This window comes from Aythya ferina (assembly GCF_964211825.1).
Source record: "Aythya ferina genome assembly, chromosome: 1".
Taxonomy (NCBI): Eukaryota; Metazoa; Chordata; class Aves; order Anseriformes; family Anatidae; genus Aythya; species Aythya ferina.
The window spans coordinates 42,888,274-42,905,545 of record NC_140296.1 but is presented as its reverse complement, the minus strand read 5'-3'; the positions used below and the strand labels follow the sequence as shown (position 1 = coordinate 42,905,545).

Below are 17,272 nucleotides of genomic sequence, written 5' to 3'. Positions count from 1 at the left end.
TATTTAAGATATAGCAGATTCTTATTATTTACTGATTACTGAAAGGTAATATGCCATTAGCATCTGTGATTTAACCCACCGAGATTAAACCAAAAGTCATATATTCAAAAGTAAAAGTTACGAAGGTCTGTATATGAACCAAAGCTTAACAAGAAAGCTAAGTGATATGGTACTTGAAAATCGAAAACAACATTGACAAATATAAAACTGACCGGAATGAAAACATGTTTGGTTAAGGAAGTAATAATCAGTATACTGTGCAGAAAACAAACAAACAAACAAACAAAAAAACAAACAAAAGCAAAAACAAAAACAAGTAAAAGTAGTAATTAAGTGGTACTGTAGCTAAGTTTAGTACTGACTTCACAGATAAAATACTGCACATTGAAGATGATCACTGAATATAGGTCTCGAGATATAGAAACAAATGTATACTGTATACAGCAGTAATACCAGACACACTGTCAAAATGCACAATGGTAAGAGAAACAAACAACTGAAATAATAATTAATTAATTAAAAAAATAAAAAAAACAACTGTTGCCATAGAAGAATAAATTTATAAGTCAAAACTTGGCAACATATAAAACAGCTGTTTCCTAGTTTTAGCATGCATAAGAGAAACTATGCTGAAACCCAAACAAAACCAAGTTTTTTCATGAAGCACTTAAGGTGCTAGTGACTACACCATTAGTTAAGATCAATACTCTGTAAGAAGGTAGGATATGAAAAAAAATATTAATACATTCAAACTGTATATTAGAAAGGAAATGAAAAAAATAAAAATTCAGTCAAAAGGAATGAATGAAAAAAAACTACAGACAACAAATGTTTAAATTCTGCAATAACATTTCGTAATGAAAGAACATTGGTTTCAAGGCATATCTCTAGAGAGGAAAGTGCCAAAAGAGTTAGTACAGTTGAATGCCAAATATTCAAGATGTTATTCAAATAAAATAAATATCCACAAAGAAAATGGAAACACAGCTCGAATTTAACTATCTTCCTCAAAGTTTAGACATGTCTGTGCAATTAAAATATATTTAGCAACCTCAAAGTCTAGCATAACTGGCACTCCCAGTGCTCATGACCACAACTAACCTCAACAGCTAAGATCTGAATGTTCCAATACAGACAGAACAACATGAAGTTACATTTTATCTAAAGCCTTGTTTCCACTCTGTAATTCTGTTTCCACTCTACAGCTCCTCTTCATAAACATCCTATGCAGGTTCAGTGCTAGAAATGCAGAATCTCCAATAACAGTATCTTTCCCCCCAAAATTAAGAATGCCATAGCTGGCACTTGGGAAAAAAAGCTCTTATTCTGTCCTGCCCAGTTTGTATCCTGCTGTCTTAGACACATACTATCAATCTCATTTAAATCTCACAAATTAGACTTGGTGATGTTTTCAGCCCTACCTTTGCACAGGTGAAGAATTTTTGTTTTCAAGTTTGTTCTGTTGCAGACTTGACACCTTTCCAATAGTAAAATAGGCAAACAGGATATGATATGTTTTTGAAGGTACGTGTTTGAAAAAGAATAAATCCTACAAATGTAGAGATGAAAGGGTCCATAACATTCAACTTTTTACATAATGTAAAAAAAATATATTGGGTGTAGGTGTCAAGGTGTTGGCAGCAGTCTCTAGGTAGTGGAAAGTTTACTTGTAGTGGTAAACATTTGCAGAGGGGTGACATTTTATATACTATATTATAGAGATTACTCAGGATCTTGAATGAGAATCTGTGATGTACTTTCATGTACTGACATGATACCTTGGTGTTTCTGAGGTATGAATACTTTTCTTAGTATATTGCTGAATATAATTTCTGTTTGGTTGTTGTTTGTTCTGCATATAAAAATATCTCACAGAGTGACAATAAGGTGTTAAATAGCTTCAAATCATCAACTACGTTATAGAACCACAGAATGGTTTGGGTGAGAAGGAACCTTAAAGATCATCTAGCTTCAACTCCCCTGCCATAGGCAGGAACACTGCCCACCCGACCAGGTTGCTCAAAGCCCCATCCAACCTGGCCTTGAACACCTCCAGAAGCTGTGGATGCAAAACAGCTTCTCTGTGCAACCTGTGCCAGTGCCTCACCACCCTCTGAATAAAGAATTTCTTCCTAATATCTAACCTAAATCTACCTTCTTTTAGTATAAAGCCATTCTTCTTGTCCTATCACTCCACTCCCTGACAGAGTACCTCCCTAGCTTTCCTGAAGGCCCCCTTTAGATACTGGGTGGCTGCTAGAAGGTCTCCCTGGAGCCTTCTCTTCTCCAGACTGAACAACCCCAACTCTCTCACCTTGTTTTCATAGGAGAGGTGCTCCAGCCCTCTGACCATCCTTGCAAGTTGTATTTTAAAGCAGACTGTTTTAGAAAGACTGCCAAGGCAAATCAGGAATACACTGGTACTATTTTCCAAATTGTTTTTCAAAACTTAATTTTTTTTTATCAGCACTACTGTTAAGGTGGCAGACTTTATACAAATGTGTAAACATACATTCTTGTTCTTCCAACTCTGTTGTGGAAGAGATAATGCAGAAACAGTAATTTCTTAAATAGCATCATAGAATAACCTGAATTGGAAAGGTCCCATGAGGATGGAGTCCAGTTCCTCACTCTGTACAGGCCAACTTAAATCCTATATCTAAGAGCATTGTCCAAAGGCTTCTTGAACATTGACAGGCTTTGGGGCATGACCCCTTCCCTGGGGAGCCTGTTCCAGTGCTTGACCACCCTTTTGCTGAAAAACTTTTTGCTAATATCCAATGTGAACTTCGTCTGACATAGCTTTAACTTCGCCTGATGCCACATTTCTTCTGGTCCTATCACCAGGCATCGGAGAGAAGAAATCAGCACCTCCCTCTTTGCTTCCAGTCATGAGGAAATTGTAGACAGCTATGAGGTCACCTCTCCTCCATCTCTTCTCTAGGCTGAACAAACCAAGTGACCTCAGTTGCTCCTCCTAAGTCATGTCCTCTACTTTTCACCATCTTTGTTGCTTTCCTTTGGACACATTCTGATATTTTAATATCTGATATATTTAATAAAAACTGCACACAGTAATTGTGGTGAGGCTGCACCAAGGCTGACTATGGAAAGACAGTCACTTATTTTCACTAGTTAGCTTTCTACCCCAGGATACAGTTAGCCCTTTTGGCCACCAGGGCACACCCTTGACTCATACTGAGCTTACCATCAACTAAAACCTCCACCCCCGACCCCTTTCCACGGGGCTGCTCTCCATCCACTTGTCCCCCACTCTCTACGTACATCCAGAATTACACCATCCCAGGCGCTGAATCCAGCGTTTGCTCTTGTTAAGTTTCATATGGTTGGTGATTGCCCAGCCCTCTAATCTATCAAAACTATAGAATCATAGATAGGTTTGGGTTAGAAGAGACTTTAAAACTCATCTAATTCCAACCCCCTTTCCCCTGCCATAGGCAGGGATGCCACCCACTAGACCAAAACGCCTTTCATTGGACCAGGATCCACAAGATATCTCTGTAAGGCTGCTCTACCCTTAAGGGAATCAACAATGACTCCTAATTTAGTAGCAGCTGCGAACTTACTTAGTGTGAACTCAAATCCTGTGTCCAGGTCATTGATAAGAGCTTTGAAGAGAACTGGCCCTAAAACTGAGCTCTGGAGAACCCCACTAGTGACTGGCCACCAGCCTGATGTTATCCCATTTACTGTAACCCTTTGAGCCCAACTCTTCAGCCAATTGTTCACTCACTGTATTGTGTGCATGTCTAGCTGTATGCTGAACATTTCCTCTAGAAGGATACTGTGAGAGAATCAAAAAGCTTTTAGAAGGTTAAAAAATATAAACTCTTATATATATTTAAATATATATACACACCTAAGCAGTATGGACAGAGAAGATCCTAAGGCCACAGTCTCATGACAACAGAGTTCCATGCACACATCAAGACACACACACAGCCATGCAGTAGCACAGACATAGCTTTTAATCTCCTTATCCTTCTATTCTCCTATGCTTGTTCCTCCTTGTATCACCTAGATCCATTCTTTCCCTTGTCACAGGTTTCTTCCCTTAACATAAGCCTCTTGAAAACACCAGATGCTCTTTTTCTGCAACACATCATGTAGCCCATACCCCAATGCAGTGACACCTCAGTCTGTGAGGTGACCCTCTCCCATTGACCCTGACCCACTGGTAGGTGCCCCCTGGTCCATGGGGCTGAGGCTCTCCGGGACAGCCCTGGGATGGTCCATAGGCAGAGGCTTGTGTCTCGGACTGTGTCACTGGGGCTCCCCCACTGTCCTTGATCCTCAGATCTTCTTTGTGGGAGGACTTGGTCCTTTGATGAGCTCATGGCTCCTGTGAAGAGCCGGGAGCAGCAAGGGCAGAGTATTGCTGCAGCAAGGGCAGAATATTGCTTGGGGTTGTCTACTTCCAAGTGCCCTTCTGTGGTCCTTTGTGAGTGCGAATGTAGACATTTTAATCATAAAGCAGTATTGACTAAATGTACAATTGCACTTATTTTGGAAACACTGAGTTAAAAAAGGAGTTTTAATTGCCAGCTGTCAATGAACATGCAGCTGTTGGAAACAGCTAGCGAGCTACTACCCTTGCGTGTATAGGAAAATAAAACCAACTTATTTTTCATCTTGCACAAATAGATTCTGAAGGATGTCAGAGATCAAATGTCAACATATAACTATGATAAGCTGGATAATACTGGATGCTGTGTCCTATAAAAGGGTCTGAACTAATTTTTTTCTAGTAATAAACCTATAAAACAAGTACAGATACGCAAAATTCTACAAAACCTTTCTGACATATTTTAGTGTAATTAAATGATGTAAGAGAACTTTAAAAAGTTTATATACTTCTACCAGTATACTTTTAAGAGAATTTCACCAAATTTTTGTTTTGCTTATTGCTGGTTTTGAAACTGCAGTATAAATTTTACAGACTATATGCATGTATTAAAAAAAAAAAAAAAAAAAAAAAAAAAAAGAATTTAATATAAATTCTCTGTTTTGATTCCTGATGTGAAATTCCCCTAGAACTGGTATGCAGTCTTCGGAAGAACTAAATTAGAGGAAAAAAAGACTTTATTTGTAAGGGTGCATAATAAAGACCTATTCTTTACAAAGAAGGTATCTAAATGCCGACATTTGACACAAAGAGAGAATTTCCATATTGGACACTGGTAATCTAAAGCACAAGTCTTCAACATCTCTCCATGAGATAGTTTTGCCTCTTCCATTTCCTTTGATTTTCCACTGAAATGGTCAAACATAGTAAACTTTGTCATTAGGTTCTGCCCCAGCCAAATTTGGTGGAAATGCTAATACAACCATGTATATATTCTTCGGTGCTTTTTCCCTAAACTTTTTCATTTTAAATTCTAATTGAAAACAACTACATAATGCTCTGTAAAATGTCTTTTGATAACATACCTCCAGCTTTCTCTGATATTTCTCACATTCTATTTGGCATTGTGAAAGATTCTTAGCTGTTTCTTGTTGCATGAGTTGAACATGTTCACTTTCAAAGGACTTTAACTTACTTTGGTGAAGAAGTTCAGCTACTTTGCTTTCTGTGCCAAGCTGCATTTGTCTATACCTAAAAACAGAAAAAATAAAAAGTTTTGGCAACTCCAAAATTATTCAAAACAAACTTAAAATGCATGCTGGTTCTGTTCTGAAATTTATAACTGATATGAAATAAAAAGTATTTTTAAGAATTTAGTAAATGTTAGTACCGTTACCTATGGAACTACTGTTGCCTCTATTTGAAGCATCATTAGGGAAATTCAATATGATAACAACAACAAAACACAGAAGTAGAAAACTCAGTCCATGGCTTTGCTGAGTATGTTGATAACGCAAAATCAAATGACAATGACCTTACAGTATACCTTCATTTTAAAAAATGTTACATCAACGCCAATTTTGTTTTCAGTATACAAAAGTATATATTCCATACCTCTAACACTGAAATCTTTTAGAGGACATTAGAGAGATACCATGGTATTTATTAGCTGTTGTCTCCTATCTTCACCAGCAAGTGTTATACATAATAGGGAGAAGTGGTATTAGACCTCAGTGATATCAAGGCTGATTCCCTTTTAGGGTATGATGGGTATCTGCTACACTGCTTTACCCCATACCCAAAGATGGGAAGAAACATCAGACCACAGCAGTTTATTAAATTCCACAGTCATTCAGAACCACAGGTATGAAGACTCAAAAAACAGGAATGAAATGTATTTTTGTTAATATATCTGTAAGATTGTAGGTGACAGATAAGTAATATTCCACTTAGAAGTAGAATTCAGTTTATCTACTTAACAGGCAATCTCCAAGAGGGGTAAAAGTTTGCTAATGGAATACTAATTTACTGGACTGTAAAAAAAAAAAAAAAAAAAAAAAGAGAGGCTGATGTGAATAACAGTAGAAAACATTATGAAGCTGAGCATTAAATGCCCTATGAACTTTAAAGGAGACATATGCAAAGTAATACACCACCATTGGAAAAAATGATTCTAACCACATACATAAAATAATGAACTCCTAACTGACTTCTCATTCAGGAATGAGGTTTTGGGATTATACTAGATAATCCATGAAAACTTCAGCTCAGTTTTAAATAACAGTTTAAGCCAACATTTGGTGAATTACTATGAAAGGAAGAGAGAAAATACAGAAATCAACACATCACTTTACAATTCTACACTGCTGCCTGCATAATGAATGTGGAATACATTTCTCATAACTCATCTTACAAAGAATAAAACAGAACACATAAAGGGTCAGAGAAGGGTAATAAGTCTTATCTTTGACAACTGGCAGTGGCAGCATGAGGAAGAAATTAATTAAGGAAGCTAGGATGCTAGAGCATGGAAAAGAGACGGTGTAAGGCAAAAGGAGAATTAACAGAGGCCTGTATCCTGATGGAGAATGAGAGTAGGAATCCATTATTCACTGTATTTTCTGATAGATGAATGAGGAGGCATCTAATAGAGCTAGTGGATGTAGAGTGAAGACAAAAGTCATTCTTCACACAGAATATCAAGTGGTCTGCAAAGTTCCTTATCGTAAGATGCTATGGATGCTAGAAGGTAACTTTTACTCAGGAGACTGAACAAACACTCAGAAAATAAATGATTTGACAACTCTTAAAGGCAAGATGGTGCTTCTCACACAGAAGCCACTTGACAAACTACGTGAATGCCAGATAAGCCTTTACTCTAACCCAGTATTGCTGTTAACTCCCATTTGTCAAATAGCATTGCAACACAACTCTACCCTACTTAGTACCTAATCTTTAGGTAGGATTGAGAGTGTTTAACAAAAACAAGGAGATTAGTCAAATATTTTCCCTGAGGATTTCAGATCTGGGAATGTTTCTAAGGCACAAAGAGGAAGCAATTTTCACTGGAATTAACTTGAACAGAACAAACAGGTGTCATTATGATGTCCTTCAGTCATTCTGCAGACATCTATGTATGAATAAACAGTCCAGTGCATGAATGAGATTGTTCCCACACAAGCTGCGTGAGCAGAGACTGGAAGTTCTGCCCACTGAGCTCATGAAAACTGCTCTTTTTAAAACAATTTTCTTCTTCAATAGTAGCATGACATTTGTTCTCAGACAGAACTGCTAAATGTCCATTATCTATGTGATATTGACTGCTGTCAATTTTGCTTGAGGCTGGTACTTTAAGCATTTCATCATTGCTCCCTGACTGTATGTTCGTATTTTCATTTACCACACAAAAATAGTTCCAGCATGCTTATGTTCTCCATACTTTGTACATGATTGGCTGCAGACACGACAGTGAATCTGTTCTGCTAAGGACATCGTTTACAATCCTGGGAAGACAATTTTGTTCCAAAACGAGCATGTCTTCACAGAGATACATGTCATCCAGCCATCTGATATGCAATGCAGTGCACAAATGGGGTTTATCTACAAGTCGCATTTGTTGACTTTAAACAACGAATCTGTATCTTGTGCCCTTACAGAAAATAAATGGCTGTGCTTTCCTGTAGACTGCTTCAGACCTTAAATTAGACTAATGTTTAATGATCTGTTCCGTATAGAGCTTACACACTGGAAACTTGCATTAACAGAAGTTACACATATTTCTCTGCATTTCTGATATATATATATATATATATATATATATATATATATTTTTTTTTAAGTATAGTCAGTCATCTGGGTGCTTCCAGAGCATGCTTATTAACACTACCATGAACAGTAATTTCTGGGAAGAAAAAAAAAAAAAAAAAGTTTGTACTTTGGAAATTTTATATGGGCATGATCTGTTTTTACTGGTACAGTTATGAAGAACATAATATTAATTCCACTGGCAATGATTTTTGAGATACAAATTAGGGTACAGTCTATGAGTACCATATATAACAATTTCGTATGCTTTTTGTCAACATAATTGCATCCATGGTATGAAAAGCAACACTTCCTTTAATGACAGAAAACATCTACCATTTTTCCAGAGCTGGTAAAGGAGAAACTGTTGTTAACCACGTAGGTTTTCTTTTGACCTTACTACAGTGTTGAGCCCCCAACAACTCCTTCACTGTAGCACAGCATTCAGAGTTTCCTTGTCATATTTGCTTTTACTTGGCCAGATAGTATCTCTGACTTCTTGGCTAATATTGCAGCACAAGTGTGGGTGCATGTGACATATAGTCATGAAACAATATTAAAATGCATTTCTTATTCTACCTAGATGGTCTCTACGAAAAACAGAAGAAAACAAAACCACCCATGCTTTAATACTACTCCAACGGAAGGGAAAAAAATAAAAAAGAGGCATGTGGGTGTACAGGATTTTTCCCAATCAAGAAATTTTAATAAAATTGATAAAGTGAAAGAGTGGAGTTTTGTCTCATAAAAGAGTAAGGTTGGGAATGAAAGCGTAGCTACGGATTAAGCTAATGAAAAAAAAAAAAAAAGAAAACAAATAAAACAGATGACAACAACAACAAAATAAACAAGCATGTAAGAATCATGTGAAACGAGGTTTCAACTTCAGAATGTCTCTTTGCCATTAGGATGACCAGGCAGTAATACCTGAAGTTTGCTAATGCAGAATGACACAAGGATTATCAAAAAGATTATTTTTAGAGTAAAGTAGAATAGAGAATATTCAGCAAGGGACTTAAACTCTGGTTTCTAAGAATGGTTTTAAGATTCTTCTATTGGAGAAGTTTGCTTTTGCAAATAGTGGGTAACGATATATTTAGAAACCTGCACACATTGAGAGTAAACTGAAAGATTTCATGGTAAACTCATCACAAAATGGACCTTGATGTAAGTGGTACGATCTAAGAAAAGTACACTTCTCCAAATAGTCTCTGTACCTGAAGAAAGAGTGATGACCAACTGTTCTTTGAATGGGGAGAACTACAAGACACATCCAATACAGCCCAATCTAACAGTTATATTTGGAAGGTTTTTGTTCTCTTTTCTTTTATCAGATATGCATGTACAGGGAGATTCACTTAATAATAGTACCAACAAGCATTCCATATGTACTAGGATAGCAACTGTAATCTGCTTTTACCTAACAGAAATAGACTGTTAATTTCTACTGTCATCTATCCTGTAGACAAAGCTTGAGATGTACTTCAAAAGCAGATCCAGTTGAATAATGAAGTACATGGGAAGACAACTAGATTTGTAAAATTAAACAATTTCTAGTATTAAGCTTGTTAATAGGAAAGAATGACAACCAAGTAAATTCTATAAAATAATACATCTTCCAAAGGAAGTCCTACTAAGATTATACAAAGCTCAGCACCAACCCTTTATAATTTTGAAAACTTGATTATACCAACCCAAGCCTCTTTAGGATATATTTGATACATTATTTTCAAGTTTAAAAATGAAAAGTAAAACAAATCAAAACAACAACAAAACAACAACAACAAAAAACACCTACAAATGATGAAATCATCCGGACTTCACAGATGGGTCAGTTCCAGGTCTCAGATCTTTAAAGTAATTACAGCATACTCTCCTATTTTCACAAACATCTGTACTTTGGTTCACTGCCAAATCTGTAAAGAAAACTAAATGCTACAGATGTTTCCTCCCTAACCTCTCCTATTGCAAGGCTCCCCCTTCCAGCCCCAACATGTCCTCTAATGTTCCTGCCCTCCTCCCTCTCTGTCCCAGCTCCGACCCTGATTTCTCCTGCTTTCCAATTCTGTTTTCATTCTTTCTACTTGGGGTATCTGTTTTTATTCTCGCTTTTCTTCTAGCCTACTCAGTTTCCATTCCTATCATCACAGTCTCCATCTGTATCAGTCTTCATCTGTATCTTCACATCTCATCCTGTATCACTCCCAGAGTTTACACAATCATGGAAACACAGAATAGCTTGGGCTGGAAGGAACCTTTAAAGACCATCTAGTCCAATCCCCCAGCCAAAAACAGTGGCATCTTTCTCCATATCAGGTTGCCCAAAGTCCCCTCCAATCTGACAAACACTTCCAGGGATGGGGCATCCACAACTTCCCTGGGCAACCTGTTCCAGTGCCTTGCCATGTTATTGTGAAGAATTTCTTCCTCACATCTAATCTAAATCTATGCTCCTTTAGTTTAAAATCATTACCTCATGACCTATCAGTACATATATTTATAATAATTCTCCCTCCATCTTTCTTATTGAAAAGAGGGAGGCCCTTTACAAGCCCCTCTTAAGTACTCAAAGATTGCAACAAGGTCTTCCCAGAGTCTTCTCTTCTCTAGGCTAAACAACTCCAAGTCCCTCAGCCTTTCTTTGCGGAAGGTACTCCATCCCATTGATCATTTTTGTGGCCCTCCTCTGGATGTAGTCTAACATGTCCATGCCATTCCTATGCTAGGGGCCCCAGAGGTAGATGCAGTACTCCAGGTGGGAAATCACAAGGGCAGAGTAGAGGGGAAAATGAACTCCCTGAACCTGCTGGCCATGCTTCTTTTGATGCAGCCCAGGATACAATTGACTTTCTGTGCTACAAGCGCACATTGCCAGCTCATGTTCAATTTGTCTTCTACCAGTACTCCCAAATCCTTCTCTGAAGGGCTGCGCTTAGTCTGTTCATCTTTGTACTGATGTCTAAGATTGCCCCAACCCAGGTGCAAGACTTTGCACTTGGCCAAGTGGAAAGCATCCCTTCCTTCTATCATATCAAATGCACCACTCAGCTTCATGTCATCCACAAACTTGCTGAGGGTGCACTCAGTCCTGCTATGTCACTAATAAAGATATTAAACAAGTACCAGTCCCACTATGGACCCCTGAGGGACACAATATATCAATGATCCCTCCAGTTTTGAGAGGATCCTTCAGCACCCTTCAGCATCTTTCATCGAATTCTGTCCTTACTTCTTTCATGATGAGGCTAAATCACAGTTTAACTTCCTCACTTTTTGCAGCTGAGTGACTGTTATGGCTTCCTCACTTCCAAAGAAAACAACACCAAGTGTAAAAGCACAGAACAATTTTCTTTGCTCTTCATTCTGATGCTTGGAGTCACAGAAGGAGTAACAGCAGAGATTGGTCTAAATTAAATTCAGGCATGTTAAATGCAGCACATACGCTGTCCATACATGTGGCAAACTGAGATTCCATTTCAAACATGGGTGCTCAAAGGATCTTGTTGTCACTGTTTCTCTTTTTGATCCTCAGTACTAAAAACTGGTTGGCTTGTTTCTGAGCAATAAGAAATTTCCCATGAACTGAGTTCACACGCTACCCACCAAGCAACTGAAAATGTAGGAACTCTGATCTTTAGTTAGTCTGATCTTTAAATGCTTTGATTGCTCAGTTTCTGAAGCACTGAACATCAATCTGATGCATTACATATATGGCTGGTTTCATAAACCAAAATGTCTACTGAAATAATTACTACAAAATGGCAAAGAAAACTGTCATTCTTAATTTAAACACAAGTATGCCATGGAGATTCTTACATCAGCCTTGCAGGCGTTTTCAGTCTCTTCTACCATTTATTAAATGCTTCATTAATGTCTGTCAATTATATGAAATTATTTCTAATATGGACTATAATAATAATGCACCCAATACCAACAAATGTATTTTTAAATACTTCCAAAGAAAGAAAAAAAAAGTTCAGAGTATAATGATCAAACAGAAGATGAAGCATGCCACCTACAAATGGTTAAACAATGAAAAATGTTTGCTGAAAGAGTTTTTACATAAAATTTGTTTTCCCCAAATAACATGCTTAGAGTTTTATCCAGCACTGTATTCTTGTTTTAGATTGTTCCTCAAAAAAAAAAAAAATCCAGAAACATACAGCTTAAATGTTAAAGGGTAAGCATGATTTAACATGCAAGTTCTTGCCAGATGTTACATTTGCTTCATATCAAGTAATTAAACATGCAGTACTTTTGCATGTGGTTTAGTAAAATCTGTTTGAGAGAGAAAGCTTAGAAGCTTTGTTTAAAGCTGCTTGCTTCAAAGCAGATTTTTCTGTTCTGCAGCATTCTAAGCATTTGTTGTATCTTGGTCTCTGATCCTCATTCTCCTGAAACAACTTCCACATACTATTTTGCAGTCTATAGGAAATCGTAGCTCCAAACATGGAGATCCAGCAAGATAAACAACTTTTACATTACCTCTTGTCTCAGGACACCTAAAACCAAAATTACTTACTTATGCAGTAAGTGGAGTTACTAGGATCTGTAGTATAGTATGTTTATATACTATGCAGACATGTATGTATGTCTATATACTATATAGATCTATATACTAAATACTATAGATACTACATGTACTATAGGATCCTATATACTATAGGATCTACTATAGTATAGGTAATATGTAGGATCAATATATGCTTTCTACCCTAAATAGACCAATGGCCAGTATACATTATGTTGGAACCATTTCTCAGCAGCATCCAATGTGAACATGCATATTTTCCATGTATTCTTGTGCCTTATACCACAGAAAGAAACAGGTTAGATGTGGCACAGACCTTCGCACTAACCACTCACTAACATGACTGGTGAAGTACAACCTTAAAGGGAGAGGGTTATGGAATGCACATATAAAAGCCACATCTTGACAAATTACTATAAAGGTAAATAGCTTTTTAAGCTGCTTATCTTTATGCGTATTCTCTTGAAAAGCCAGCTTGGGTGAACTAATTACCGTGATCCAACTCTTTAAAAATTGGAAGAATGAACTTTAAAGATGAATCTGCTTGAGATATATCTGCTAAACCATTCCAGCTTACAGGGACTGAAATCTACCTTTATTTCCTTGTCCCAGGGCCATGCTACTCTACTCCCTTTCGTTTGACTTTGACCCTGTGAAATTTAAGATTTGTCTCTGCATCATGACACAGCTTCAATAGTGTTGGTGGAGAGTGCTTCAGCCTAGCCTAGCCTAGCCTACCCCTGCTGTACTCAGGAGCTATATTTCAGTCCTAAGTACTGTATAATAAACCCTCACTGGGGAGTTCTCTCTCAGCTCTGGAGTTCTGATGGATGCCAAATCCAGTCTTCCACTTCCTGAAAGCATGCACTTACTTCCAGGCTACTGTATACAACACAAGCAACTCCTGTCATGCTTTTTTTCTTTTAATGAAATGAGATGTGTTTGCTGTTCTGTGTTAATTCAATACTGCTGAGGCATACACTTAGTTTGCTCAGAGTCGCTTACCTGGGCATTAGCCTGTTATTACTTGATTTAACTAATTAGCATCTTGATGGAGTTTACTGTTTTGTTATTTGATTCAATGAAAAGAACCCATGACATTTATTCAAATAATTAAACTTCATCAGTATAGAGGCATAGTACAACAAAGTTAACAAAAATAAAGTATCTGAAGAAACTAATAAGCAAGTAATAAAGGGTGGGATAGAACTCCGCTGTTTCCACCACAAAAACTTTTTTTTTTTTTTTAGATAAACAAATAGGAGAACAGAGTCACCCAGCTAATTTTTTAGGATAACTAATAGTAGTTGCTTTTCTCTTTTCCTAGGCAATAGTTTAGTCAAGATGGGTTTTCATTTATGTTTCTAGTGATGACTATGAAGCAGTGTACAAACTCAAAACATCAGTATACAAGGTTGGTCAGAAAATATCTACCAGATCAGGTATTTCAGGATAGGTAGGAACAAAGGTATTTAGCTTGTGAATCCAAAATGGAAATCATCATCTCACAGGATCCCTTGAATAAAACCTTAAAATAACCCCAAATAAAGGTAGAAGATTCCTCTTTTTCAAAGAGAAAGGTTATTAAATGCGCTCTCTGAAACACAGTGAAGAAATACCAAAGGGAACAACTTCACAGACCACAGACAACAGAACAATCTAAAACAAAACATAGCCATCACTGACCCTCTCAGCTCACAACTGGCATATTTGCATACATTCCTTTCATTGAAGGTTCTGGTGCAGTAATTGTTCGAGATAGTAGCTGAAACATGTATGATTGATAAAGAAGAAAAATTGACATAATTATCACTAAACTACCAAGTTTATGTGGAATTGCTGATGTAAACTATCAGTTAATGTTTCCAACATACTACCGAACATTTCCAGGGAATAGTCTTTGTTCTTTTTCTTTAATTAGTCAATTCACACCAATGATGTCACAGTTAAAAAAGAATATTGCATCCAAATAAACACAGGCATGCAGCAGTACATACACACACACAAAAGCCAAACTCATGTAAGAAATTGTAAAACAAGCATTGCCACTGCCAGTACATGTTTTGTCTGATATTTAAAAAATATCATAACTCACAAACTTCAAACCTCTGCAGATACTGAAAAAGAAGGTAATGAAAGCTTCTGGTATATACATATTGGTCAAATCTAAACCATAAACAGACCAAAGGGAAGGAGATTCAAGGAAACAAACTCTGGATGTTCATGCTGACAAAACTTGCTACATTTTCTATTCATTTACATGATGCATATTATGAACACATCATAATTGTATACACTATAAATTGTATACACTTCCCTCTTTTTTTTTTTAGTTTAAATCTCCAGTCCCTTTGCTATTCTTTCTACAAGCTAGATTGTATAAGCAGTTGACATCAGAAAATTAAAAATGGATTGCAAAGATACTTTGGAAAGAATATTAGGGGTCATGCAATGGCTATGTGGATATGCTGTCCTGCAGAACAGGTTGCAATTGATCAGCTGGAAGGGACATACAAAGATCATCAAGTACAACTGCCTGGCCACCTCAGGGACAAGCAAAAGTTCAAGGGTGTTATTGAGGGTGTTATCCAAATGCCTCCTGAACACTGACAGGCCTGGGGCATCAACCACATCTCTAGGAAACCTGTTTCAGTGTTTGACCAGGCTCATGGTAACGAAACTTTTCCTAATGCCCAGTCTGAAACTCCACTGGTGCAGGTTTGTGCTGTTCCCATGCATCCTATTGGCATCAGCTCTTCCCTTTCCATCTCCCTGTACACAAACTACTAGTGAGCAAAAGGTGATTAACTGTCTCACCCAAATTTAATAGAACTTTTATAGTATACTCAGACTGAAAGATTAACATACAATGGACTGAATCATAAGATTCAAGTCACATTTTGCACCCTACAGACATCAACAATTCCAGAGTTTGAGAAAAGAAACAAATATACATCAGTAATCCTATCCTCTGCCTTCCATGACAGCATTTATTGTCTGTTGTTGTACATGCTGCTATTATACTATTTAATAGAAAATTCATAAACATAATATTATATGTAAATATATATAAAAATATAATTAGTGCATGATTTTTAAATCCATCACAATAAAAAGAGAAAAACCCTATGTTAAATGATGGACAGAACAGCAGATACATAAGTGACAACAGCAGTAATGAAACATCTCTTTTCACTGAAAATACAGCCAGCTACAAACAGAAGAAAAATGTTTGGAATGCCATATAACTCCTTAAACAGTCAGAAATGAACAAGCAAATTTTTAAGCTCTGAATTCCACAAATCTGATTACTGTATGCAATTAACAATATCAAAATGAAACTTTTATCCTGTGCAGTGATGAAAAAAAGGAACTTTTCTGGAGAAAAAAAAAGAAAAAGGAAAAAAAATTAGAAAAGGAAAAAAAAAAAAAAAGAAAAAAATTTCATCACTGAAAATTCCCAGAGAAGGATGGGGAGAAAAGTGAGAAAGTATGAACAATTGTTATGAGGTATGGGCTAACTGGAAGGCTATCTGATAAAGCTCTTTTGACATCTGGAAAAGAAAAGATGCAGGTAACTACTGTTAGTGCTGAGAGCAGAGAAACTGCTTTCCCCTACCCCCCATTTTCCCCACTGAAAGTCTGGCAGAGTAGGTCAGAAGGTTAGAGTTTAAACTGCCAGAATTTAGCAAGTGACTGGTATGTCCCTTAATATCACATGTAACAGGTTTGATTCCCTGATAAGCAGGGTTCAAAGTACAGGCATACCTTGTTATCTGTCAAAGATGTGCTCCTAAAAGTGTTATGGTTAGCAATCATGGGGAGGAAAGCAACTTTTCCCATAAAATTTAATATACAGGGTGCAGGGAAGGGGGTGTCTTGGCAGTGACTTAAGAAACATGCAAAAATAAATATGAGGCCAGCATATTGCTGTATAATTTTCAATTTATTCCCCAGTAAAATTATCAATAAAAACAAAATCTCAACAATGCAAATACAAAACAGGTATAACTCAGGTTGGAAGGGATTTCAGGAGGTATCTAGTCCAACATCCTTGCTGGATGGCAAGTACACCAGCCCTGACCATTCTCAAATCCCTCCACTAGATTTCCCCTAGATTACCACAATGCTATTTGTATTGAATTTCCCCAAACTAGACATTCCTTTATGTCTTGGTTATACTCCTACCAAGACAGCCCAGGACGCTGCCGGCCTTCGCTGCCAGAGTATGCTGCTAGCTGACACTGAGCTTGCTGCTTACAAAATGGCACTTGTTCCTTTCAAAGACACAGATGATGATGTGTAGTCACACGCAAGATGCATTCGCTTATTTGTTTACTAGCATTTGGGTGCAACATAAAAGCCACCAGAATATTAAAAACCATGTATCAAAGGCTACCATAACAGCACTGCAAGCACCTGTTTTAAACTATTGTACTGGTAAAATACGTGGATTTACAATTGTCTTTCAGAACTTAAAAGAACTTCCATTAATCCAACTGCAGGTCCTCAGGCATGCTTCGGTGCAACAGGGCAACGCAGGGAGTTCTTATTAGAAGAGCAAAAGATGG

The 17,272-nt window shown here is 37.1% G+C and overlaps 1 protein-coding gene across 5 annotated transcripts in view; it reads right to left on the bottom strand.

Annotated features, from left to right (window-relative positions):
• PIBF1 (progesterone immunomodulatory binding factor 1) overlaps positions 1-17,272 on the bottom strand; it is a 136,204-nt gene that overhangs the window by 45,813 nt on the left and 73,119 nt on the right. For all 5 annotated transcript variants that reach the window (XM_084534803.1, XM_084534802.1, XM_084534801.1 and 2 more), the window contains one exon: positions 5,452-5,617. In XM_084534803.1, the coding sequence (XP_084390929.1) occupies positions 5,452-5,617 (166 nt within the window). The remainder of the gene's footprint in view (positions 1-5,451; positions 5,618-17,272) is intronic.